At 35.6% G+C, this 26,919-nt stretch overlaps 1 protein-coding gene across 1 annotated transcript; it reads left to right on the forward strand.

Moving 5' to 3' along the window:
* The first annotated feature begins 488 nt into the window (after positions 1–488).
* On the forward strand, positions 489–26,006 carry LOC106130574 (chondroitin sulfate proteoglycan 4). Its single transcript, XM_013329448.2, has 25 exons — positions 489–859; positions 1,076–1,212; positions 1,541–1,687; positions 2,045–2,188; positions 2,282–2,463; positions 2,959–3,166; positions 5,736–5,891; positions 6,318–6,545; positions 7,007–7,297; positions 7,946–8,143; positions 9,846–9,952; positions 11,210–11,345; positions 12,009–12,184; positions 12,346–12,505; positions 12,637–13,842; positions 14,330–14,511; positions 15,331–15,484; positions 15,782–16,273; positions 16,641–16,836; positions 18,368–18,523; positions 18,846–20,704; positions 20,969–21,207; positions 21,723–21,873; positions 22,421–22,568; positions 23,197–26,006. Exons 1-24 carry the CDS (start codon positions 805–807, stop codon positions 22,526–22,528), a joined length of 7,068 nt encoding a protein of 2,355 aa, XP_013184902.1. The 5' UTR covers positions 489–804; the 3' UTR covers positions 22,529–22,568; positions 23,197–26,006.
* The last annotated feature ends 913 nt before the right edge of the window (positions 26,007–26,919 follow it).

Here is a 26,919-nt window from a genome sequence, read left to right on the forward strand (position 1 = left end):
ACAATTATCGGGCCCAGTTCGGCCATCGTTGATTACCGTCTCTTTCTGTTTTGTTATGTTATATGTCATAGAATAATAAACTGTTTTACTTGGTAATCATTGGTATTAAAGACCGTATTCATTTGATGGAATATTTATTCTTTTTAAATATGCATGTGTGTGTGTATCTATTGGATCCACAGTGCACGCTATTTTAACCCGTAAGAATTTTAAAACTATGACTGCAGATATGAACGCGATCGTACATGTAAGTATGGTTACCTACGTAAAATAAAACTAAACTACTCATTTCCATTAAGTAGCCTCTTTTTCTTTATAGACTAAATTGGTTTTGACAAAAATGTAAAAACCGCGTTTTGTTTTAGAGAACAAATAGTCTTTGCCTAATTTTTCTCACCTAATCTATGGAATGGACCGCTCATTATAGTGAACGAATGAAATTAAATATTCAAGTTGAACGAACTGCGATTATTCTCAGAAAATGATGTTTGTTACGGTTTGGTGATGTGAAGTTATTTTGTTGATTAAATTTATGAAAAGGCTCTTCTAATAAGCTGAAAATAAGTGACGACATCACTACTGTTATGTTTTTTATTTGTGATAATAAGAAAACATGATTCTATAGTTTATGTTGGAATTTAAATCGCTAAGATCGCCACGCCTGTTGTTCACGGCGATGCGCCCACAAGTTACTCAATTCAAGTACGCTATTTATGTGTTTCACATATAGCGAGAAAGGCTTCACAAATGATTCTATGTATAATTTAACTCAACTAGAATCCTTGTCTTTCTTTATTAAAAACCATGGAACTTTTTCTAATTTTATCCTTCGTTTCACTGGTGTCTGCTTATGATAAAGGTAAGGAATTATTTACATTCGTTCATATATAATTTATCATGTCGGTTACGAATCAAAAGTTATAACAAAATTCCTTTTTTCACACACAAGTGTACTATCTAATGGGGTTAAGGACTAGCTTTTTTGCTATAAAATCGGCTTTTGGCATTAGCTTTTTACCGAATTGCCAGCAAAATCTTATTTTTCGTTCTTAACATACATTTTGTTATTTTTCAGCTTCCTTTTATGGAGCCAGTTATATATCTTATCCACTTCAAGAGGCCAAAGGAATTACAGATATAAGTTTTCGGTTTCGAACTCACTTGTCCGATGCTTTGTTATTACTGGCAGCTGGAAAAACAGACTATTGCATGGTAAGATTTTTTTTATTTGTAAAGATACTTATTAATAATACCACTAAAGCACCAGTGTATCCGTGACTTCTTGGACAATGGATCAATAAACTTTTCTGAGTTAAATGAGTTGAAATTATTATCAATACTATTATAGCAAAGAAAACCTTGAGTTTACTTACATTTAAGAATATAGTAAATAAAATAATATAAATATAATAACCTTGGGATTCATCTTGTAGACGATTGGCTAGCGACCTGTCATTATTTGAACCTTTCAATCTTCTGAAGTCTTTTTGGCTCTGCCCTGTATAGACATGTTTTTAAAGTTACGTATCACTATTAACAGATTCGCTTGGAAGGTGGTCGTCTAAAACTGCACATCAATCTTGGTGCTGGCGAGAGTGAACTGTCGTCTCCTAAAGGCATACACCTAAATGACACTCAGTGGCATCATGTCAGTATTGTGAGGAGAGAAGCTAATCTCACCATGAAGGTGAAGTATTTAACAATATTTTATTTTATTAATCACCTGTTTACTTTCGGGTTTACAGTCTGGTGGAGTGATTTACAGAAAAGCAAACACAATGCGCAGGTTTTATGACATTAAATGTACAAAAATTATGAAATAACTCATTGTACATGTTCTCCTTTCCAAATAAATATTTTGATATTTTTCACCTCTCCTACTCTGTTAAATAAGAAAATTTTTTAGATGTTTTACTTTTTGGAATTTAACAATATCTAACTTATTGAATCAAACAGGTTTTTTACAACCAAAAAACGGAAATTGACTGTTTCATATTATGTGCAGAAGCCAACATTTAAAACAGAACTATATTTTTATTTTAAGGTTGATGACAGTGCTGTTAAAAAGAAGCTACCTGGAAGATTCTTTGAGCTCAACATACATTTTGGAGTATTTCTAGGAGGCCAGGGTGACTTCTCCGAGTTGTTCTTGGGTCATATGGAGAACTTCAGGGGATGTATGGAAGATGTAAGTTTAACTTATCTGCCTCAACTATTCATGCACATTTGTAATCAACCAGAGTGGGACTAATATATAAATATTGATTGTTTTTATCCTTAGGTATTTTACAATGGTGTTAAGATAATAGATAAAGCTCGAAGTCGCAGCGGCTCAGTCCATGTGGAGGGAGTCACTTGGAACTGTGCACCCGAGTTCGACGCCGACATCAATTCTGACATCAGTTTCGTTGACGAAGGAGCTTATTTAATATTGCCGAAGATCAATTCCAGGGCTGGAGGAAGGTTCGTACAAAGTTTTAAGGGCGATAAACTTTTCCCAAATCTAGCGAGTGATAATCAAATGTTATTAATCTCTCTCTTGTTTATTACTGTTTATATAATTATTAATGCAAGTAAGTGATAGCTTATATGACGTAAAGATTTTACTACTGATGAGAATGCAACTTGGTAAAAGCTGTGTTAAAAAGATAATATAATATTGCATAAAAATTATAACATAAAATCTTATCATAAAATATTAACAAAAGAATGCAATAAATGCACAAAAGGCCGCTGTATTGCATTATGCAATCAAAAATTTATTAATAACAGAAATCAAATTTAAAAAATTACAGATGTAAATTTTATTACGACCAGTATTAAGCCTGGTAACTGCCTGTATGTGTTTCTGTTGAAGCAAATCTCTAGTTTCTGTATGTTGTTTGATAGAAATATGAATAAACTTAAATATTTGACATTTTTTCTACATTGAAAACAAGTACTATTCAACTTTCACAGATGGAACATAGAATTCAAGACGATAACCCAAAACGCTATAATTCTATACAATTCTGGAGGCGGTCGTGGGTCCGATTTCTTGGCTGTGGAGATTTTGGATGGAGTAGTTCGAGTCAAAATGGCGCGCGGTCAGATTGTACACACATTGAGGATCAATGATGGACAATGGCACAAGATGCATTTGACATTCAACCCTTCACTCATTGAGGTTAGTAAACTGGTTATCATAAAATTAATACCATTGCGATGTGGTATGTTTGTTGCTTTATTCGTCGTGTGTAAGATTTCCTGGTTCTATAGATAGAATAGGTATGGAATACTCCTAAATATGTTGTGTGTAATATTATGTGTTGTTTTATTTCTCTTACAAACCTGTCAAATTAGGTGTTGTATTAGTTGAATAAAAACAATTTATATTTTCGTATCCCAATAACTCAATTTTTTATTAAAGCTGGGCGAACAATTTTGATATTGGTTTTGCAATGCGATTTTCTACGATTGCTCGTTTATCGCGAAATCAGTATCTTTTCCGAATAAAAAAAAAAAGAGACCTTATTCATACTTCTACTTGCGTGCCAAATTGAGTGGAAGTTAGTCGAGTAGATGAAGAGTTAAGAATGTACAAGCAAACTTTCCCATTTATAGTAATAGGAATAAAAAATTTAGTCGTGTTAAAATGTTGAATTCCTTTGTGAGAAACGCTCTCATTGCGAAATAATAATATCTGTGAATATCTAAGTGTATCGTGTGTGTTATTTGAGATTTATGAACATCCATTCAGCTGTTAACAGCGAAGTAAGAGAGAGAGAAAAATATCATAAAGGCAAGAAATTTCACGGTTTGGACATCGACAAAAAAATACAAAAAAATAATTAACAACAACTCAAAATACAAAGTATAGGAAGAGAACAGGAAACTGATTGCATAATATAAAGGCATTCCATGAGAAATGGACAAATCAGTGGGTCATAGATGGTAATTAGTAAAAAAAATCCAAAGAAGTGGATTCAGCCTCGCTGTTGATTAATTTTATTTGCTTTTGCACTTTCAATAAATATATCTGCATAAGCGAATGTGCTCTTCTATTAATTCTGCAAACAGCTCTGCCCTCTCTGATTCTCTTAGTGCTTCTAACACTTCTTCTTCTAAGGACTACATACCGAATTTCGACTGATCGAATATGGGATCATAGCAAAAAGCGCACCCCGGGGTTCCTTTCAGAAAGATGCGGATGCAACCGGGATTTACCCCAGGAAGAAGAACATATACACCGAATTTCAGCATTTTGCCTAGTTGTTTTGGCTGTGTTTCAGAAAAGCAAAGCTTTAATACATATTAAAAAAAAAACAAATGTGTAATGATTTTTTTTATAAGCTAAGCTATATGATATTGCTTGCGTCGTAAGACTTAATTATTTTCCGGTTGAATATAACTGTGTAGATGTAGTCTCTGCCTACCCCTTCGGGAAAGAGGTGTGATTTATGTATATTTATGGATAATGTTTAACTCTGTACCTGGTCTTGATACTCAAATTTATTAAATAATCTATGGTTATGATTTGAAGTCTTGTGACCTTTGAATTCTGCTCTATTTCATATCCTTCTGTAAAAATGTATAAAATAACTGCGAATTAAAAAGCCTTGACCGCTCGTAGGCGAGCACAACTTTTCGAAGTGGTGGTTGACCTTTGGCAATCGGCCGGGCTGCCGTCCACGCGAACTACGAGTTCTTCAAATAGGGAATCTTCAAATTTTATTATCTCTCAATAAACTGACTTTGAGGCGAAATTGATAATGTGGAACACGCTTTGTTGAGAGAGATATTGCAAAGAAAATATAAAAATAAGTGCAATATAATAATATTGATTTTAATAAATATAAAAATGTGTGTTGTATATTTATTTTATTTGAGCAAATTAAGCATGCTCCAAATTATGCCTATGAATAATTTTCTGTAATTTAGTGTGGTACTGTCGCTTGCTGTATGTTGTAATGCGAGTGTATACAAACGGTTTTGTTATTTATTGTTATTTATTACTACTAAAGTAGGTAGGTATTTGTTAATAAAAATAAAATAAAAAATATATTGGAGTAAAATTATCATCATCTCCTGGCGTTAATTCTGGCTGCAACTTCACGTCTCTGAAGAGAAGCCAGAGGTGTGCCTGTGACCACAATCCTTTATTGGGTTAGTCAGGTTTTACACTTAACGACTTTACCTTGTCTGGGGGACTTAACCTATATTGGATCATGGTAATTCAGTTGGTGTCAGTTGCCTGGACGTTAAGGTTCCCTCACGATGTTTTCCCTCGCCTTTAGATCATCGTTTAGGTTTCATACATAACTAAAGAAAGAGTAATTTAAACATGGTCGTGGGAAAATTGAACCATTTTCGCCGTCCTGCTCGTTACGCTTATTGATTTAGTCAGGTATCTTAAGCGTTCGACCGTAATATGTGCTCAATTATTTGTGCAAATGTTTTATAATGTTGGACTCAAATTTTGAGGTGTGCTAAAGACAGCATGCAAGTGACACTTTCCGTCTAAAAACCTACGTTTTAATATGGATTGATGATGAAGAAGTTGACAGCCATTAGTGTAAAAGAAGAATCGTAAGATTTAAAGTGTTTTGCTTGCAACCTTTAACCAAATCCTACTTTCTTGAATGTATATAAATAAAAATACACGGTTTCAATCGACTATTAATTTCTTATTTGTATAAATAAAATTGATAATTTTCTCTACGACATTATTAATTTATTGAAATTCCTATTTCCAGTTAACCGTGGACAACATAGCCATGAGCACCCGAATCGAGAGCGGGGGGACGAGATACCTCGATTTATCCGACTCTTTCTATCTCGGCGGGATTGAGAGTGAGAAACGACAGCGAGCCTTCGCTAAGGGAATCAAGGCGGCTGATTCTAGTATTATGGTAAGTTTGAGTAATCTTTTTGTTTGAATGAGCTAGAAGTATTGGCCCAAGATGGTCGTCGCTAAAAATGTGGGATTACATATTTTTTACAGATCTCGAATACAGGTGACATTAATAATAAGGCTTGTGAAATAGCATACTTGTTTACATCCGGAACAAATCATCTAAATAAATACCTCTTATGAACTGTTGAATAAATATATATTTTTTTTTATTTATCACAACACTTATTACAAAATTGTGAGAGAGTGGTGTCTGATGTAGGTTTTGTTTCGGTTGAATTGATTAAGTAATGTTATAATTCTTGATCTACACACACCCACACACTACGTAACAGTTCATATATTGCACTTTTGCCCTTTATTAATCTAATGCTATGCTCAGAAGGTACACAGACGAAAAATAAATATATAATAACATTTCCAGGGCTGCATAAAACCGATCGAAGTAGACGACAAGATCTTCGGCCTCCCCAACGCAGTTGTCACCTATGGAGTGAGCCCTAAATGTGTCTGGTTTTATCCTTGTCACGCCAATCCTGCTAACCCGCCTTGCGTGCCATCAGCTACGTGCGAACAACATGGCGTCGACCATTTCACGTGCAAATGTGACTCCGATCTGTGCATCAATCCCGATTACGCTGAGAAATATAAAGTGAGTTGGATTATGAGTTTAACTGCAATATAATCGGATTACGTAAATAAGTTTTAACAGAAGAGGGCCCTAAATGCGTCTATTCTTGGCTATTGCAAGGCTGTTAACTAATGATGACAAGGCAAATATATTTTCTCGTTATTTCTCGTCTTAGCGCTTTATCTCAAGATCCTATGTCTTTAATCTACTTTTTTACCTTTGGGCTATTTGTTTGATTTGATTGAATAATATACCAGTAACAATTCTATGATCAGATTTTTTTCTGATCTCACACTTTATAAGACTACATGAAAGAAGTATAAGAGCTAAGGTATTTTTTTATTGACGTAAAAAAAATTATTACCACTGGACTCTAGGAAGTTTCGTTTTTTTACTGATGACTTTCTGTCGCAAATATTTTTGTTACTATCTATTATCCGGACAAGTGAAACAAATTTTAATTTCAATATTAATTTTACTAGGTTTACTCAAAATCCAGCAGCGAACTTGAACTCGTAGCCCTCTACCCCCTCACAGTCCAAGAAGGTGGCGTTGCAGTTATAACCACACAAAACATAGATGTGATCCTCGACCATCATAAATATGGCGTTAGGCCTTCAGGGGTCCTTCTACACGTGGCCACATCGCCACAGCACGGGAGGATAGCAGTGGATCTATCGCTTCAAAGGAATTCGCCACAGTACACCAATTATATAGAGGCCGTTGGGAAAATGAAACAGTTTTTCACGCTCATGGACCTTTCTAGGGATAAGGTTAGTTTGTTACTTTATTATTAAAGTTAATTATCATTATTGTATGAAACATGTTAGTAAAAAGATACAAGATACACAAAGGCTCTAGTGTGTTCAGTCTCCTCTAGATTTCGAGTTAATTTCATTAATATCAATAAGTCTAGTGCTAAAATTAAAGCCCAAAAATCTACACCCTTAAAGCAAAAAGCAGTGAAAGCAAGGGGAAGCAGTCCAGAAGTACCCAAAGTGTTCCGAGACTTAATGAGCGATTTTCCTATGCCATGAAGCTGCTATGGCTTGCTCTCGAAGGTTTTACCTGGTAAAACTCTTACGTACATACATATAATCACGACTATATCCCTTCCGGGATAGGCAAAGTCAACATTCTTGAAAAGACTGATAGGCCATGTTCAGCTATTTGGCTTAATAGCATTGAGATTCAAATAGCGACAGGATGCTAGCCCATCGTTTGTAAGCCTATCCTTTAATCGCCTTTTACGACATCCATGTGAAGGAAATGGAATGGTCCTATTCTCCTTTTTTTGTATTGGTGCAGAACCACAAGGCGCTCTTTCCTATATTTTATTTTGATTATTTTCTCGCCTTTTCTTTCATTATATAAAAAATGGACCAAAGCAAGTCAAATACATATATATTTTATCTGCAAAGGTCCGTTACGTCCACGACGGTTCCGAGAACCATCAAGACGCCATAGTCCTCGACATGGAGCTGATTCCGGAGACCAAGTTCACACTACCCAGCTACCTTCAAGGCAGAAACACGTTCGTCCTCCACGTGAACGTCACCCCGGTTAATGACCCCCCAGTGTTGAACCTGCTGCCGGGGAAGGTGCTGAGGCTTACACAGGTCAGTGAGATTTTTTTTTTAATTTACATATGTATCTCAAGTTTTCCTGTTCAATTAATCATATTTAATTTTAGAAGCAAGACCAATAGGTAGTGAAGAAGCCAATTATTATAGGTCTTCACAGCTAAATATTTATTACAAATCTCCATAAAGTTGTTTCTTGGGTCCATATAGCAGATTTATTTGTGTTTTAGTTTGTTGCACTCCGTGTTGTAAGAACTTCTTAGTCTAGTCCTTCCTGGTTACTTAGTGCAGTAGACAAGGACATCAACTGATTTCGTGTTATTTTAAAGAAATTAAAAATATTTGTATTATTGTTTGTTTATAGTCTTCGTTCGTTTTAATGTGTTTTTAAAAGTTTATTTTTAAGCATTACTACTATCACCATAATAAATAATATGCTTTTAATTTACGATAACTTAAGTTGTACTCATAATTTTATATTCATAATTGTTTGTTTTGTAGTAGCAGATCTAATGTGACATTTAACGTCCTATAAATTTAGTTTGACTAAGCATGGACTAACGCATGGCGTTTTGATTTATTTAGTATCGATTTAATGTTTCGTAATACATAATTAATGGAAATGCACAAATTATTTAATTTAAAGAAATTAATTTCGTTTCAATGTTTAGGTTTAAATTGATTGTTATTTTAAATTTCATTTAGGTATATCATCAACCCACATAGCTGAATGTGGCCTTACTGTCTTTAGAAGACTTGTCGGCTCTGTCCACCACGTAAGGGATAAGGACGTGATTATATGTGTATACGTGTTTGTTTCCTCTTTCTAGTCAAAATCACTTGACCATTGTTCATTAAATTTTGCATACTTCTTAGAGAGAAACTAGTGTGGACTACGAAGAAAGAAATAGAGTACTTTTCACCCGGACGGAGCTGATTATATATTAATATTGTTTTGATAAAAGCATCACAAAATAGCTGTTTATTTTTCTTTACTTATAAATAAAAACAGGTATTAAACGCGCACGCAACGTACTTTTTATTTTATTTCAGACGTTTTGAATCATGTTACAGTGATACGAGCGACTCGTTTATAATGCAACGCGAAAGTTTAAAATCTGTTTTATTTAATTTTATGATTTCGTATTTTCAACGTGAATTTTGTGGTGTGCTTAATTCGTTTTTTTAAATATTTTTTTTAAATGTCAGTTGTATCGACAGCAATGGAATACCGTTATACCTTGCCATTCCAATAATACCTTTTTATATTTTAACATTTATTTTTCAGAGTGTTCGCAGCGCTTCACTTATTTTGTTTGATTTGCTTGTAGTTGCATGTGTTTGTGACCACGTAGACAGAGCACGCCTAACATTAGTGAATTAGCGTAAGTATAACTCATTTTTTTTATTATTCACTGTTTTTATTTTTATATTATTTTTCATAGTTTAGCAAGTAATTCTTAATTAGGTTGACTAAGTAAATGTACAAGGAGAGTGTGAATGCGAACATCGGAAGGGAAGGTCGAGATGAATGTAGCTTAATCAATTGGGATCGTCGAGCGAGACCGACAACCTTGCATGAAGTTATGAATGTGGATCAGGCAAAAGAAGTATGTACGGATCGTGGCATGTTGAAAGATGAAATCTCTGCCAAACCCTCTGGAAACGACAAGTGATTTTATGTATGTGTGTTGTATAAGTTTATGTAAAATATTGACGCTATTGTCCATTCACTTAGGGAACAAGAAAAGTGATCACATCTGACATACTGAAAGCAGAAGATCCCGATACGCCGCCTGAAGATCTTCTGTACACTGTCTTGCATGGAAAAAATGAAGTGGGCAGGTAAGAAATTTCCTTGTGATATTGTTGAAATTTTCCTAATCCATACTCCATTCTAATATCATCAAGAGATTGGTTTTTAATATTTTTTTCTTTGTTTGTAAATAAATCTCCTGACCTGATTTTGGTGATCTTCGGCACTAGGAGAGACAAAACCTTCAGGATTAACATATGTATATATACTATATAATATTATAAAGCTGAAGAGTTTGTTTTGTTTGTTTGTTTGTTTGTTTAAACGCGCTAATCTCAGAAACTACTGAACCGATTGGAATAATTCTTTCACTGTTAGATAGTCTATTTATCGAGGAAGGCTATAGGCTACATTTTATCCCAGATTTCCTACGGGAAACGTCAACAATGCAGGTGAAAGTTGAATGAGTCGGCCATCTGCGAGCTTTCCACGCGAACGCTGCGCAAACCAACAAAGATATAGTAAAACAATGTACTAAAGATGTGAAGTACTCATTTTTTGCCACAAAAAAGTCCGCGAGAGCATATATCTATCTCTTAAGGTTTACTTACAATAACCACTTTTATGTTCATTTTTTAAGATTATTTTTTCATTATAAACATAAGTTATTTTGAAACCAATTTTCTTTAATTCAGTATAAATCCTTATCCAAATAAATATGTTTATTACTTTCGGCTTTTCATGTAGACTAAAATTGCCATTTACAGTATATAAATCAGACGAATAGGTTTTGAGATATAGTCGCTATAAGCAATTTTCAGCGAAACATTTAATACGGCGAACCAGCGTTCTTTCTAATACGCGTGACCGCCTGACATTGATAAAGCCGAGGAGGATGTTTGCAAAAATAAATATGATGCCCAAAATAACTATTCCACGCGGACGAAGTCGCGGGCACAGCTAGTATACTATAAACATTCGATAACGGCTACATAAAAGCCGCTTAAAAACACAAAGTAAATGTATGCATTTCGTTTCATTTGAGATTGTAATAGCAATGTAACCAGTAATTGTATTACATGATAACACCTGGCTAGTAACCTGTCACTATTTGAATCTCAATTTCATCATTGAGGTATATAGACGTAACTATATGTAGGTATGTATGTACGAATAAACATCTGGCAGGATATGTAGGGATCGTCACGACGCTTACACTCACCGTAGGAGCATCTGTTGTGCCAACGTTTCATTGTTTTTAAATCGTACGCCTTAACCGTTTGATAAGGGCATATCAATATAATAAATGTACAATATCGTAATGTTAACGTATGTTTTTTTAACAGTGGTCACATAGAAATGTCTGGCCAGCCAGTGGACTCTTTCACCCAGCAAGATATAAACGCCGGAGTAATTTCATACGTGCACGGCTCAACAACGGACAAACAGCTGAACAAGACTTCTCTAAGGCTGACCTTACAGGTACGTGATTTTCTCTCACCTTATGGATGTGTTTAGCGATAAGTCTTAATTTGTGCTCTAGTGTATGTGTTATGTCATGTCTATGGGTCTTCAATTTTTTTTTAAGGACGGAGAAAGGTTTATTACTTCAGGCGGTAAATTATTATTATCGTGAATTTGATGTGTCCTGAATTTATCCTGTTTATTAAGCCCTGGCCAGATTCTACCCTAGCGATTAGATTTGTTAGGAGAAATTGAAGGATTTGTAAGAACTTTAAGCCAGCTAAAAAAGTGGTAGGCTTTTGTCAACTAATTCATACTTCTATTACTAATGTTATTAGTAAGAAATCTGATTAAAGAAGGTCAAAACTTGAGGTAGACCTAACTTCTTATCCTACATTTGAGTCAAATTTCCGTGGGCGAAGAGCATCGTTACAGCTATTTAGTTAGAAAATCACTACATAGTATAAAACAAAGTCGCTATTTTAGTCTGTTTGTCTGTATGCTTAAATCTTTAAAATTACGCAGCGGATTTTATGCGGTTTTTTGTAACAGGTAGAGTGAGTGATCCAAGAGGAGGGTTTTTATGTATAATTTTTCCCGAATTTTGCACCCGTGCGAAGCCGGGGCGGGTCGCTAGTAAAATATAAGATGTATGTTTGTATGTGTTATTGTATTACTCAGGTATCGGACGGCATCGAGACGAGCGGGCCAGGCATCCTTCGGGTGTCAGTGGTGCCACTTCAAGTGCGCCTGGTGAACAACACCGGCTTGCAATTGGTGCACAATTCCTATGCAATTATCACCGCTGACAACCTCACTTTCACCACCAACGCTGATGAAACTAACGTGCAAGTCAAGTAAGTGTTCAGTAACGCTTTTTGAAGTAACTTTCAGAATAAATATGTATTATTCAACTCGACACTTGTGTACATTTTGGGTTTTTAAATCGATTTGAACTTCAATCTGCTGCCTGAGATAGGGTCAAATCTATTTCAAAAACAAAATCTCTTTTCCCCAGATACGACATAGTAAAACCGCCTCAGTTCGGCGTGGTAGAACGCCTTCGTGTGCTGGACGGTACTTGGCAGACGGTGGATTCTTTCACCAACGATATGGTTAATTTTGGCCGGGTTAGGTACATGCACCTACTTGGCAACCCATCTCACGACGAGTTCAAGGTCAGTACAGTAAATTAAAAATTTGATTATTTCGTAACAGTGGTAAACAATTAAACGAAATATTGATTCAATGCAAAGATTCCAATAAAACACAAAGTACCGATTAATTTTTATCACTTATTTTGTTACAGTTCAAAGCATCGGTAGGCTCTGTACGAACGAATACCCTATACGACTTTCGATTGACGTTCATAAAACTCGAATTACACCAGTCAGTAAACGAAGAACTAGTTCTGAACAATACAAGAGAAGCTTTCATATCATCACAGCATTTACTGTTCAAAACCAAACCCCTAGCTCTGCCCAATGACCGAATTCAATACACGATATTACGCGCGCCCAAATACGGCATCCTCCATCTTTCATTAGGAAAACACCATTTACAAACGCATAGCACTTTCACTCAACAACATATAGATACGGACCAACTATGGTATCGATTACATAGAAGAGCTTATTCACATATACAAGACGAGTTCTCATTCGTGGTCGGTGCGACGGAATGTGAAAATATAACTGGAGTTATGACTATAAGACATATACCTGCGACGACGACCGCCGAACATTCGCAAGGACGCATGCGAATGACCTTGGAACGATTACAAGTGACAGAAGGATCAAGAATGGTCATTCCAGCAACACATTTAAATTTCCGTACGGATGCCGTCACGAATCTAGTATTTAACATCACCCGTTTGCCGAAACACGGCAAAGTTGAAGTGATCAATGAGAACTTGAAAATTATAAGGGATAATACAACCTACTTCACTTTGCAAGAGTTGAACTCTGACAGGGTTTATTACTCGCACGACGATTCAGAGAGTAAGCATGATTCGTTCCATTTCATGGCTCTGAGTCCTGAGCCGGAAGATTTTCAATACGTCGGAGTGTTTCATATAGATATTATACTGAAGAACGATAACAGTCCTGTGCGTACTAATAACAATGTATTCCATATTGTTCACGGCGGTGCTAGACTGATAACTTCAAGGGATTTGAGTTATTCTGATGCGGATTTGGATACAAAACCATCGGATATTATTTACACAGTGCAACGGAACACGAACGATCCTCCTAATGGTGGCATATTCAGAGCCGACAATCCTTCGGAGCAGATAGCAACGTTTTCTCAAGACGATATAAATAAAAACTTAGTTTTATTCAAGCATCAGGGTAAGGAGTATGGGAAGATGGCTTTTTGGATTTCTGATGGGTTGTTCGATGTGAACGGAAACTTGGAGATCCAGGCGTCACCGCCGTTTATAAGGATGTACCCGACAAACGGGTCTATTGTTGAGAATGGAAAGGCAGTGGTCATCACAACAAGGGAAATGCAGGTGAGTGGCCATTTCGTAATACGTACGTTCAGTCTTTTATTTATTTAATTTAAAACTCATTGCACAAAATACAAATGTATAGCACAATTGGCGGACTTAATGCTGGAAGCATTATCTACCAGTCAACTATTGGGTCTGACAGAGAACTTTATGTGGGGTTAAATTAAATAAATATATTTATACCTAGACAAAATATAAAATAAATTAATTTTAATATAATATACATACATAAAAATTACAATAGATAAACAATATAGGTACATAAATAAATAGGTTATTTTTGGATTAAATCGAAATAGTACAAATACATTGCAACGATTTAAATTTGCGAGGCTTAATCTATATCTTGTAGAAAGCCCGAACCACATTCGGAAATGTAAATATCTTTTATTGTACGTTTTTAATAACGTATTTACTCTACGCTGCATGTTATATAGGGGCACGCAGCATTACTTGTCTCAATTTACATCAACCTACTTATTTCTAGGTGGACACGAACATGAATTGTCTAGAAGAGGATATCCGTTACGAGGTGACTCTCGAGCCCAAACACGGGACTATCGAGGTGGGAGAAGGCCAGGGTGCTTTCACCTTCACTCAGTTGGACGTGGCGGCCGGTCGGGTCGCTTATAGGCATCGCGAGCCTGATACCCCTGTGGACCAATTTAGGTGAGTTAGTTTGAAACGAAGTGAGTAAGTAATAATATATACGGAACAAATTATAAAGACTGAGTTAGTACCCAGTTAGAGATTGTCTAAGCTAAAGTGACGCGCCCCACCTTCGTATTTACGCACACAAGCAAATATCAAATATGGACTCAATACACCTAAACATCAATCGTTCATTTGCCGGTTAGGCTCAAACTGTTTTTCTCAAATTTGTTGAATTTTGTTGCCCAACTAGTTTAGTTGAACTTAAACGTTCGAGAGGAGAGGACGTTTTGTTTCATACAATATGACGTCGCTGCTCCATAGAGCGAGCGTGGTCGGATTTATCGCCCGACAAGTCGACCGTATTGTTCACGTGCAGATCGTAGTTCACTGAACAATCGACGCTACCACACAGATGAAGTGTCGTCATTAATATTTGCACTCACACATCTAAATAAACTAATTAAGTAGTGGGGCGCGTCACTTCAGCTTAGACAATCTCTAACACATATTGAGAGTTCAAAACTTGTGTTTTGAGATGCTAACTCAAACGGTAAATAAAACCTTAATAATAAAACCTTAATAATAATACATTCAAACGTCAATTGTAGCAAGCACACTACCGCTGCTCCCAGAAGACAATATAATCATGATCTTATGTACATATAATCATCTTCTGTACCCAGCTTCGCACTTGTAGAAATCTTACATCTCTTATCTTTATCTCCTGATTTCTCCTTGAGCAGATTATTATTCGTTTTAAAATACCGGAAATCTTATCCTAAGAGAAAATTAAAAAGGTCTTTTTCTTGTGTTCATAGAAGCAAATCTTTTCAGGTTCAAAGTGATGTGCCTTGACACTTGGGGCGAAGGCACCTACCCGATCAAGATATACCCATCGAGCTACTGGGAGCCACTTAAGGTCACCACGAACCGGCCGCTGGTGGTAGAAGAGTCTACTAGTGTCAATATCTCTAGGGATGTGCTTGAGGTAATAAACTACAAATTTAAGTAAATTTTCGATAATGATAATAAAGATAAAGACCCACAAAAATAACACTTACTCGCGTATATTTTATATAATTTGTGCTTTATTCTTGCTTTTAGAGTAGAATCAGTTTTGTCAATACCCAAAGCTTTATGGCCATTTTAATCTCATTTGGTAATTCAATATGTTTTTTTTAGTAAACGATAAGTTCTGTTTAATATTGTAAAAAACAAATATCAACCCTTAATCAAATTTATTTTTTCATTCGAATATTTTTGCATTCCTTTGTTTTATCAACAGGTGATGCACCCTCAAATCGAGCCTTCCAACATCGTATACAAAGTCACTGAAGGGCCCTACTACGGTTGGCTCGAAATCACTTCGACACCGCTCTCGTTCGAACTCGAAAACTACGAGGAGCCCGTTCACACCCGCGTTTTCGACCAATCAATTATAAACGTCAACCGTTTAATGTACGTCCAATCTGGAGTGAATCGCACTAGAGACAGAATAAAAATGGACGTTACCAACGGCATTGTTTGGTTGAGAGATGTCGAATTGACAATAATAATAATACCCGAACATTTCTACGTGATCGCGACGAATTTGACGGTTGTTGAAGGGGAAATAGTGAGCGTCAGACCGGATTTGTTCAGAACGATAACGGATTACTATCGTGGGAAAGTCGTGTCGTATAAAGTGATCGAGAAACCGAAGTACGGGAAAATAGTGATGGGCGATCAGGAGTTAGCTTTGTTGCCGGTTTTGAAACTCAACTCGGGAAATATACAGGTGAGGATAGAAAATATTAATTCGATTGCCAAGTGTTCTTCTTTATTTAAGTTAATAAATAAATAATCTGCTGCCAAGTCTGCCATGATAATTAATTATTATTGTTGTTGAACGGGAATAGCTCACTACTGTTTTAGTAAAGTGTGAAAGCTATAACAAAAGGAAAGATAAATCGACATGCAAGCAATAAGAAGTCAAAATAGGGGGTTCTACAGTTTCAAGTACTGTGCTTCCTATAAGTTGATAAAGTTCTTACTTCTATAGTTTTTTAAATAAGCAATGGTTCGAAAAATTATCTTCTGTACAAATTAAAAATAAAATCATATCTTCACAAGACAGCCTTAATAAAGATATTGTAAATTTCCAGTACATAAATGACGGCTCAGAAGAATATCTGGACACATTCAAGCTTCAAGCTATAACTGAAAGCGGGAAGGAATCTGAACCATTCCTAGTGTATATCAATATAATGCCAGTGAACGACGAAACGCCTATAGTGGCTGCTAACACGGGTTTGTGCGTTTGGGAAGGCGGCACTTTTACGTTTACCAGGAACGAGTTGTGTGAGTAAAGTTTGTTATCATTTTATGAATGTTAGTATTAAATCAGAATGTCTTTATGGGAAAAGATCACATTTTTTTGTGCCGTGTGGTTTCCAGTACTTTAGAATAGAACCACTTCATTTTGTTCCTATGGATGTCGTTTAGGGCGACTGAGGGAAAGGCTTATAAACTCGATATACCTCTTGTAGGCGATGGGCAAACAACCTGTCACTATTTGAATGTCAATAGGGTACCGGACAGTAATCGAAAAAAAATCTAAGTTGTGTTTTAAAATAAAGTTTGTTATACAAGAACATCACATAATAAAGATTTTTAAGAAATAACAATGATTTATAATTTTAAATCAATAAATAAAGTTGCAAAAATCCTATTTTTTTTATCTGTGCAGCGTAAGAACCCAAACACCAATCACAGTGAGTGACGTCATACGTAATGAGTGATAAGTAAACACCACTGCTTTGTATGTTATTTCGAGTTATTCTACGATTTATTTGCATTTTTCTAAAAATATTTAATTGTAATTAGTTACGAATTGAAGGACTTTACTCATAACAGAAGTTGTCGCAAGTGCTTGAAGCCGCCTATCAAGCTTTTATCATGGAACAAGGTTACAAACCGACAATAGAAATCTCCCAAAAGATTGATATTTTCATGGTGGGCAGTTCCTTTGCCACTAATACCGACTTTTATTTGCTGAATTAAGCAATGTGGAAACATTTGTGTAAGTATTTCAACCTCTTTTTGTTTATCTTAACAACAGAAATGATTGAAGAAATTACAAACGAAAACATAACCTAAAACTAGTTTCATTGTTTACAAAGTTATTTTCACATATTTTTTTCTATGATTTTAAAGGTTAGATATTTATGGGTTTTGCATGTTTCTAGATCTGCGAGAAAATACTTAAATTATCCAAGCACTGATCACTTGTAATATGGCTTGTAGTTTGTTTTTCAAACATATGACGTCACGCGATCAGAATTGACGTAAAGTGCTGTTTTCGCGGCAATTTTAAATAAATTACGTTTTTCTCGTTTTTAAATACTCCAAAAGATTTATTTATTTAAAATAATATTTTTTATGGATATATAAATAAATAAAGATTATTTTTAAACACAATCTGAAAAGTTGTCCGGTACCCTATTCCGTCATTAAGCCATAAAGGTAAACATGGTCCTTTCGGTCTTTTCAAGATTGATGGTTCAGTCTATCCTGCAAGGGATATAGACGTGACTATATGTATGTATGTAATGGTGTTCTTTTCTACATTTACTAGATTTTGTTGTTAAGCGCCGGGGGTCTGACAAGGCGTGTTCTATTCCCTCTCTTTCTATATATGAGAAGAACAGCATAGTGAAAGTGAGAGGGAAGACAAGGCATAGGTTTTATCTGACTTGTAAGACTTAAAGTGACTGAAGATTTATCGTAATTAGTGTAATTGTCAAGAAAATTAACAACTAACCTGCACAATAAAAGGCATGATGATGTGATAAATTACTATAATATATTCTTTATCATTTTGTGTCCACAGATGTGAACGACATAGATACGCCTCTGGAAAACGTGACCATCCGAGTGGTTGACATCATATCAGGTTACATAGCGATGAGTGGCGCCCAAGACGTGGCCGTAGATCACTTTACCCAGGCCGATATTGATAGGGGACATGTTTTGTTTGTCCACAAAGGTTTGTAAGACATTTTTACTTTTCTTCTTTTAGTTAAATTATAGAGATACTTTAATAAAAAAAGCTTTATACACATTTTTCCTCATGCGGTCATGTAGTAATGACCCTTTTCCGAGTTTCTTTTTGTTTGCTGATACCTTTATAGCGACGGAACATATCGTGAGGAAATCTGCACATTAATTAGACGTGCAGCCATGTGTGTGGGTTAAGTTCCCTGCAAAATAATTTATATCTTATACTAAAGTAATCATAATTATCTCTTTATCATAATTCATTTCGTATATTTCGTATAGATGAATAATTTTCCACACACTTGTTTCAGAGGGATCAAAAGGCAAAATGATATTCAACGTAACGGACGGTCTTCACGAATTATCAAAAATAACTTTCCTTATCACAACTAAACCGGTTTCTCTCAAATTAATCAGAAAAAATAACCTAAGAGTGTTTCCTCTCATGAGGGAGCCATTGAATAACTACTTCCTAATGTCCAAATGCTCAGATTTGACGCGAACGATTATATACAAAGTTGATCGCGCTCCAACACTGGGCAGACTTGTCATGTTGAACGGAGAAAACCATCACAGGTCAATAAAACAATTCTCCCAACAAGATGTCAATAATTCCGTAGTGTGCTACGAACATACACATCCGTTTTCCGATTTGTATACGAATGACTCATTCATTTTCACGGTTGAAGCACCTCTAGCCAAACCGATTACAGATCAAGTTTTTAATATCGATATATCGGTTTCTACCGGAGGATTAGCGAAATACGTTTACGTGCCTCAAATCAAAGTACAAGAAGGTGATAAAGTGCCAATACATGTGAATGTTACTAATGTTATCGCGTATTTAGAAACGCAGGCTGGTTTGAGACAGCCGCAGGTAGAGGCGCAATGGTCTCAGCCGGCCCACGGGGAGCTAAAGCCTCCGATGACGTCATTAACCCAGTCACAACTTGAAGGGGGAGTCGTGAACTATGAACATGACGATTCAGACACCTTACGCGATAAAATCGACATGGCATTGTTTCTATTGCCCGATTATGTCCTCCTTTGTAACATAACTATTCCGATACACATAATACCAGTGAATGATCAACCGTTTAGATTGCTAACTGACACGCCGCAGATACAAGTGGTACAAGGCGAGAATTATACCATAACTAGAAAAGATTTGTTAACTGAAGACGCCGATACTGGGCCATCAGGTATCTTATACGACATTATTAGCGGTCCCACCCAAGGAAGAATAGTGATGTTAGACAAAAACCAGACTATAGATGAGGCCCAAAGCATAAACAAGTTTACACAAGAAGATATCAATAATGGCAGAGTGATTTACGAACATTCTGGAATGCTGCAAACGGCCACATTTTATTTCAGAGTTTGGGATGGTCAATTTAAGCCCACGTACACAGTGTTTACAATAGATGTTATACCAGTAATACTCAACGCTACTTCGATGCGTCCGATCAGCTTGCAGCAAGGTTCGAACGTAGCGACCGTATCTCCAGACCAAATATACATAGAAACGAATGCGGCTATAACAAAAGTTTGGTACAATATAACTCGCCAACCTTTGCACGGTATGATCTACGTCGGAAGAAATCCAGTGAACTACTTCTCTCATAAAGATTTAGTCGATAGAGTTGTCATTTACATGCAGAACGATATGACCACCGCTAACGATAGTTTTGATCTCATAGCGTACGTTCACAATAGTAATTCTACGCGCCCATTTACGATAGGCGTGACAGTTCAGCCTTTGATGAAACCATTGGGCGATTTGCGAGTCGAAGGCGACAAGGCAAAGATAACTTTGAACATAATGGACGCTACGGGATTGGCCGATTTGACTGCGAGTGATCCGGTGTATACGATATTACGTAAACCGAGATACGGTGCGATCAAGAAGATAATTAGAAGTTCTGGGGAGAAAACTAGTGCGAGGGAGAGGGAAGTAGCGTATTTCACTCATGAAGATATAAAGGCGGGCGTGATATATTACGTTAGTAAAAGGAAACAGGAATTGAACAGTGTCGAGGATAGCTTCAGGTTTCTGTTGGCGGCATCGATTTTCCAGCCCGCGGCGGGGGATGTCAGGGTGTTTATAGGGAATAGGCCGAAGAAGAATCTGCCGGGGCCCAATGATCCAGAGAGCCATGAAGGTGTTCCTGTGAGTATTTCGGTTTGTTAAATATATTAATTTCTTTATTTAGCAGAACGTACACTAGTTCGAAGTGGTTTAGAATCAAAAACTGGTGGTGTGTGAATACTCATCAAAATTTTACACATATGACTTTATTTACAAAGAACAACCTGCACTTGATCTGTTAAAAACAAATTCAAAATCATCTCTACAACTTTGTTATTATTTTACTTGAAAATTTCTTTAACAAATTAACTGTAGCAGTAAATAACCAATTTTATATTTTTACAGGTAGCAAACGGCGAAACAGCGTCTTATTATATGATGATTCTCATGGCGCTCTCTGGTACTGTACTCGCCATTTTAGTGATATTCGGGCTGCTCAAATGCCGCAGATTCTTGCTTCGGGATCAGAACGCGTTGGTTAAGATTCACGGGCAAAGCCAGGGGGCGGTTGCTCCTATACCGCTTCCTCGGCCGCCTGATCATTTGATGCCGTCGCCTGCGCAAGGGACGCCGCCTATCAAACGGTGAGAATGAGAATATAACATTTTGTTAGTCTTTTTTTATTATTATTTACCGATAATAAATAGGGCTCCCCACCAGAGACGTAAAGATGGAACCCGTACTTCAACTAAGTCTATAATTCTATCACCTTTTTTTCTTTACGAGTGATTTGAGTTTTATTAGTGGAAAAATAAAAAAAAAATATTTTGAATAACATCGACACGACTAGAAGAAGAATTATGCACACAGTCAAACCTTCCTTATAAAACCCTCTTTCCATCGTTTCAAACAGAAACAAAATCCGTCCAACTTTCCAGGATTAGCGCATCCATACAGGCAGAGAAAATAGGTGGATAAAGTCTATATGTAGTGAAAAAAATATCTAATACTGTTCGTATTGTGTTGAGACAAACGATTTAGTTTTCGGAATTAGTTTGTTGTTTTCCAAAGAAGGTTTGTGCAATATTTATCTTTTTTGTATGTGATGTTTTATATTCATTTTGTACAATATAGTTACAACAATAACATTTTCATTCAGATACGTGTCATCTGAACAATCGGTGCACACTGGCGCCAGTACCCCCTTGCCTTCGGGCGGCAGCGTCGCGTGCAAAGTGACTCCCCTAGCAGACCCCATGCTGCCTGATCTTAACGCTCGCTATCCGTACGGCGCTGACGATCACACTGACGTGAGTAGTAGTCATTGCAAGAAAAAATTATAAGTCATGACCCTTAACTGGCAGGCTTGCGTAAAGAGAGTGATGTATGTGGTTGAAACCAAAAGTAATGCTGTATTACTTCCGGGCGTTAGCGAGGTAAAGTGACGCCTCTAGTTATCTGATCGCTCGTTACCCGTACGGCGCGGACGATCATATTCACGTGAGTATTTATTACTGGTGGTGGTGGTACTGGTGGTACCACGGCTTTGCCCGTGGTAAATGCATGCAAATGGTAAACACATTTTATGTTACAAACTTTACCTCTTTGTAATATTATAAGTTACTAATTTATGTATTTAGAATTTATTGTATCAAATAAAATAGGTCAAGAATTTGACAAACAACCTTGAATGAAGAATTATGAATGTGGAAGAAGCGAAATCGTGGCAAGTGGAAAGATTTATCCCGACAAAACAGCATATAAACTTTTCTCCATTGCCACTTGCCACTTTTGCGGTGTTTTAGAATTCTACAGTATATTGTCTACATTTTCTTATTGATTGTTGAATTATTATAGGCGGAAGACTGGAGTAGTTACGAAGCGAGCGAGACTGCTTACCCAATCAGAGCGCCGGGCGTGGCGCCCGCGAATCCGATGCTTCGACGCAACCAATACTGGGTCTGACCCAAGGACACATTCACACTGCCTAGGGTTCCTAAACCTGGTAAATATTAAAAATGTTATTATTTTTATGTTTAGGACAAAATATCGATATAAATTCCTGGTTCAATCTGTTTTTACTCTTGTGTTTAGGCCATTAGAAATTTGTAAATTCCTTATGGTTGTGATTGCGCCATTGGAAATACCATTACGTATTTTCAATTGTGTCAGTCACTTTTTATTTTCTTTGATTAGAAGATACGATAATAATTCGAAGAAATAAGGATGTCTATTTACAATCGGACCAAACACAAGTTAACTGCCTTCTTTATTGTAGATGTCAAAGTAAATTAAGTTATTTAAATGTTTATTCATTAGAGATATAATGTGCTTCGATACAAATTACAAATAGTTATAATTTCGTTATAAGATCTTATATATAAAATTATTCGGTCACAATGTTCGTTCTTGTACTCCTCCGAAACGGTTTAACCGATTCTTATGAAATTTTGTGAGCATATCGAGTAGGTCTGAGAATCGGACAACATCTATTTTTCGTACCCCTTAGTGATAAGGGTTGTCCATCCTTAACATTTATTTTAACTAGAAATTACTTAAATGAAATAATTATATGGCAAAACAACGTTTGCCGGGACAGCTAGCAGTATATGTATTTTTTATCATTGTTCCAGTAACGCTGACACAAAACTCAGGATGCGTGACGTTAACCCGTCGTTTGCAAGAGAGACGGGTCGAGTTGGTCCCGACGCCGTTCCTACTCAGCAACTACAAGGTTAAACATGCCAACAGAGAGGTCACCTTGTAAGCTGTCTTACATTACCATATTTTTGACAATCTGCCACCCCCTTATTCACAAATGTTGATAAGCTATAGGTCTTATTAACTCTCTCTTTCTATCAATTCGGATAGCCAACAAGATAGTAAGAGATAATAGATAAGACAAGTCTTTTCAGGCTTCGTGAATAGACCTCCCCATCGTACTGTTTAAAATATTTGTTATTTAAAATGAGGCATGCGAGCATGCCTTTACAAAAAATTAACAGCGAAAAACACGATTTGTGTCTTTTAATCCAACGAATATCGTTTATGACGAATATTATTGATGGTTTGCCGTTACATGTTACCTATCGAATTTAGTAATATATAATTACAGTTTTCGACATAGTTTTAGACATAACGAAATATTGCAATGTTTTTGATGAAGTGTGGACAGGAGCAAATATCGTTATGAAGGAACAGTTACTGGATTGAAAGTAATAATTTTGTTTCAACAGCACATTTGTGATTTTAGTCAGGTTTCACAAAGCGTGATAAAGTACAAATTCTTTACTGTAATAGAGATGACAATGAATAAATAGGGCATTCAAAAAAGGCGACCGTATCGCGTTCTGTCTACTTATAATTTTATTCAAATATTACGTTAGTACACACACATTAGTATTAACTTTTAACGAAATTTGGTCTTGGTCACTTCTCCGAGCAAAATGTAAAGACAGGAAAATTGTCGACGGGTTTGTATGCGTTGTGAGTAGAAAAAGATCGTGTCATTGCGTTTAGTATTAGAATAGAGGTTAGATAGTTCTAGTGATAAATTTTGAAAGTATTTATAGTCCACAGGTTAATTTGATAATAGTAAGAAAATTGAGTAAAATCAGAAAATATTTTTTCACTCTTTTGGTAATTTTCCAAAATCCATGATGTTTTTGTTTTAATTATTTCATATTGCTTCTACCATGTTAACTATATTAAATTTCGCATTGAATAGATTACAATACAGGTCGGTCGCACGCACAAACTTATTTTTTTGAGTAACTTTCTTTTTACTCTTACCACCTAATTAAAATTACATTGTGTACCAAAATAGACATAGTTTAATAGATTTATAATGGATTCTCAAATTGCAATAAAAACAGAAGCCTCATCGCGTATAAATGCGCTTGTAATTACAGTACAAGATATATTTTTAAATTTATACATCGCTTAGAGTAGTATACGCCTATGACTATTGAATCTGGCTTTATTCTTTATTATAGTTACGAATTATATCAGCTCTAATAACACTAATAGTAAGTATAAGTATTATTTTAAGCCAGTTATCCATTAGATGTACCATCGAGGTATCGGGTGGATGACTGGTTATATTTTAGTATTGCAGTATTCAAATGTTTATTTACTAGTTTTAGTGGCTACTGTACTAAAATATCCTATTACATATTACCTCATACCATTGAACAGACTGGATTTTATAAGTAATCTGAGCAATAATATAAATGTATGAAAAGTCCAGACTTGAATTCGCGATTTCAACATGTTTAGGTTTGTTATAAGCCATTGCTTGATTTCCTTTTAACGTCGCTACTGGTGGTAGCCCTCAGATGAGGCAAAAATGGTCAGGCATGAATTACATAAACCAAATAAAGAAATGTGATCAGATCTTCGTTTGCAACAGTAAACAATACACAAATATGCCAATGATAGTGCCAAAGCGATACGTATATACACTAGTTTATTATTCGTTAATATTTTAGACTAATTTTATTAAAGGTTAATTTAGATTAAGCCCTCCTAATGCAACCTAAGTTAATGTTAACGGATAATTTTTAATATGTTGAAACTCTTTGTTAGATAAGTGTGCCATTGAAGATGACTTAGTTTGTACTTAAAGTATTTTATATTATAGGTTTAGCGCTTAATTAAAGTGGTACCGGGATTTTATTCGTGACTTAAATTTCAAAATGATTGATTTTCTTGTTAATTTTAAATACATATAGATGCAGACACTTAAATGACATGTATTTTCATACCTAGGTACCTATTTAGCCAAACGCTAGAAGTATAAATATGTTGCCAATATAACGATTTTATACTAAAAAAATAACTTATTTTATTGGGTAAAATTAATACATTGAAAATTTATATCTTAAAATGTTTAAATAAAATAATGTTAATATGAATTATACTCGCTTTGTCTATGAAAAAACATGGTGAAAGTTAATTTTCTTACAAAGTTTAACTTTTGTAGCATCGTAATTTTAAAATTGTCTCATCGAAGCGTAAGTATATCAGCGCCGTATAGACATGACGTCTAACAAGACGATTGGTCTGCTTTTCGTCCGTAGTACAAACCAATAGTATTCTTACGCTCTGTAAAAAAGTGCCTAGTTTCGTAGTTCTGTGTAAGGTTTCGTGTTTCATAGACTTGTTTAAGGTAGGGCTCATAGCATTTATAGAGATATATTAAGTATCAAGTTGGCTATCGCATGAGAGTTTTATACAGTGCCAATTTTATTTTATTTTCTAAATTATCACAAAGACTTGGACTCATTTGTGAGTATATTTATTTTGTGTCATTTTGCCCATTTTGCCAAAGCTTGTATACAAGATTGACGTGAAAAATAAGAAAAAAAAAACAATCGAAAATACTCAATTTAAATGTTCTTAAGTACTTTAGCATTTTGTATGGAGTGAATTACGAAATAAACGAATCAATAATAATAATATATATAATATAATAGTCGGGTCTTTTGTAAAAAAAGCTTTGATATTCTTTGTGAAATATATAAATGGTAACGAATTTGTAATCAAAAGTACGCATAAATTGTTATTACCTAATCGATTTTTGACATTTTGTAGTTTTACCATTCATTATTATGAAAAAATATGAAATTAAAAAAATGTTCCTAATTGAAAATAAAATTTCCGTACATAAGTAAGTAACAGCACTTTAAATCGTTTCTTTTCATTGTATTTGGAGCCACTTTTTGTGTACCTATTTAGTATATTGTCGTCTGAGGTTAATTTCAGAGTGACGCGATTAAAATAGCGCGTTTGACCACATGACCGCTGTTAGACGAGTTTTAGTGTCACACGTTGGTGCAATCATGCGCTACGAAGCGCAATTCACGGACGGCGTGTTTAAATCAATATGTACCGCAATTACTATCCAGTTTGGACGTAGAGGACAATCTCTGAAATCAGCCTTAGAGACTTTGTCGGCCAAGTCATTGTTAAGGGTCCAAGTCTGCCCCTTATTCAACGCCTTAAAAGCCGCCGCACGTATACCGAAGGCGGAGCATGGAGACGTGCAATATGTGACGGCTTTTAGGGATGCAGTACTATAGATGAAATATAAGTGGGACTGGTGAGTTGTAAATGCAATTTTTTTTTAAGAACTTTGTTTTATTTCACCCAATTGCTAAAAAGCAACTGACTGACAACTTGATCGGATTTTATTGAAAGCAATACCTATAGAATGTTAAGGCTGGCTTTCAACTAGTTTCTTGATATTAAAAATAAAAAAATATTTGGTATTTTTCATACTGAAATTCGGATAGTTAAAAATTTTAGCCTAAAAATCTGTTGTTCTTTACAATGCGCTTTGGACAAAAATATTT

The sequence above is a fragment of the Amyelois transitella genome, chromosome Z, assembly GCF_032362555.1.
Source record: "Amyelois transitella isolate CPQ chromosome Z, ilAmyTran1.1, whole genome shotgun sequence".
NCBI lineage: Eukaryota > Metazoa > Arthropoda > Insecta > Lepidoptera > Pyralidae > Amyelois > Amyelois transitella.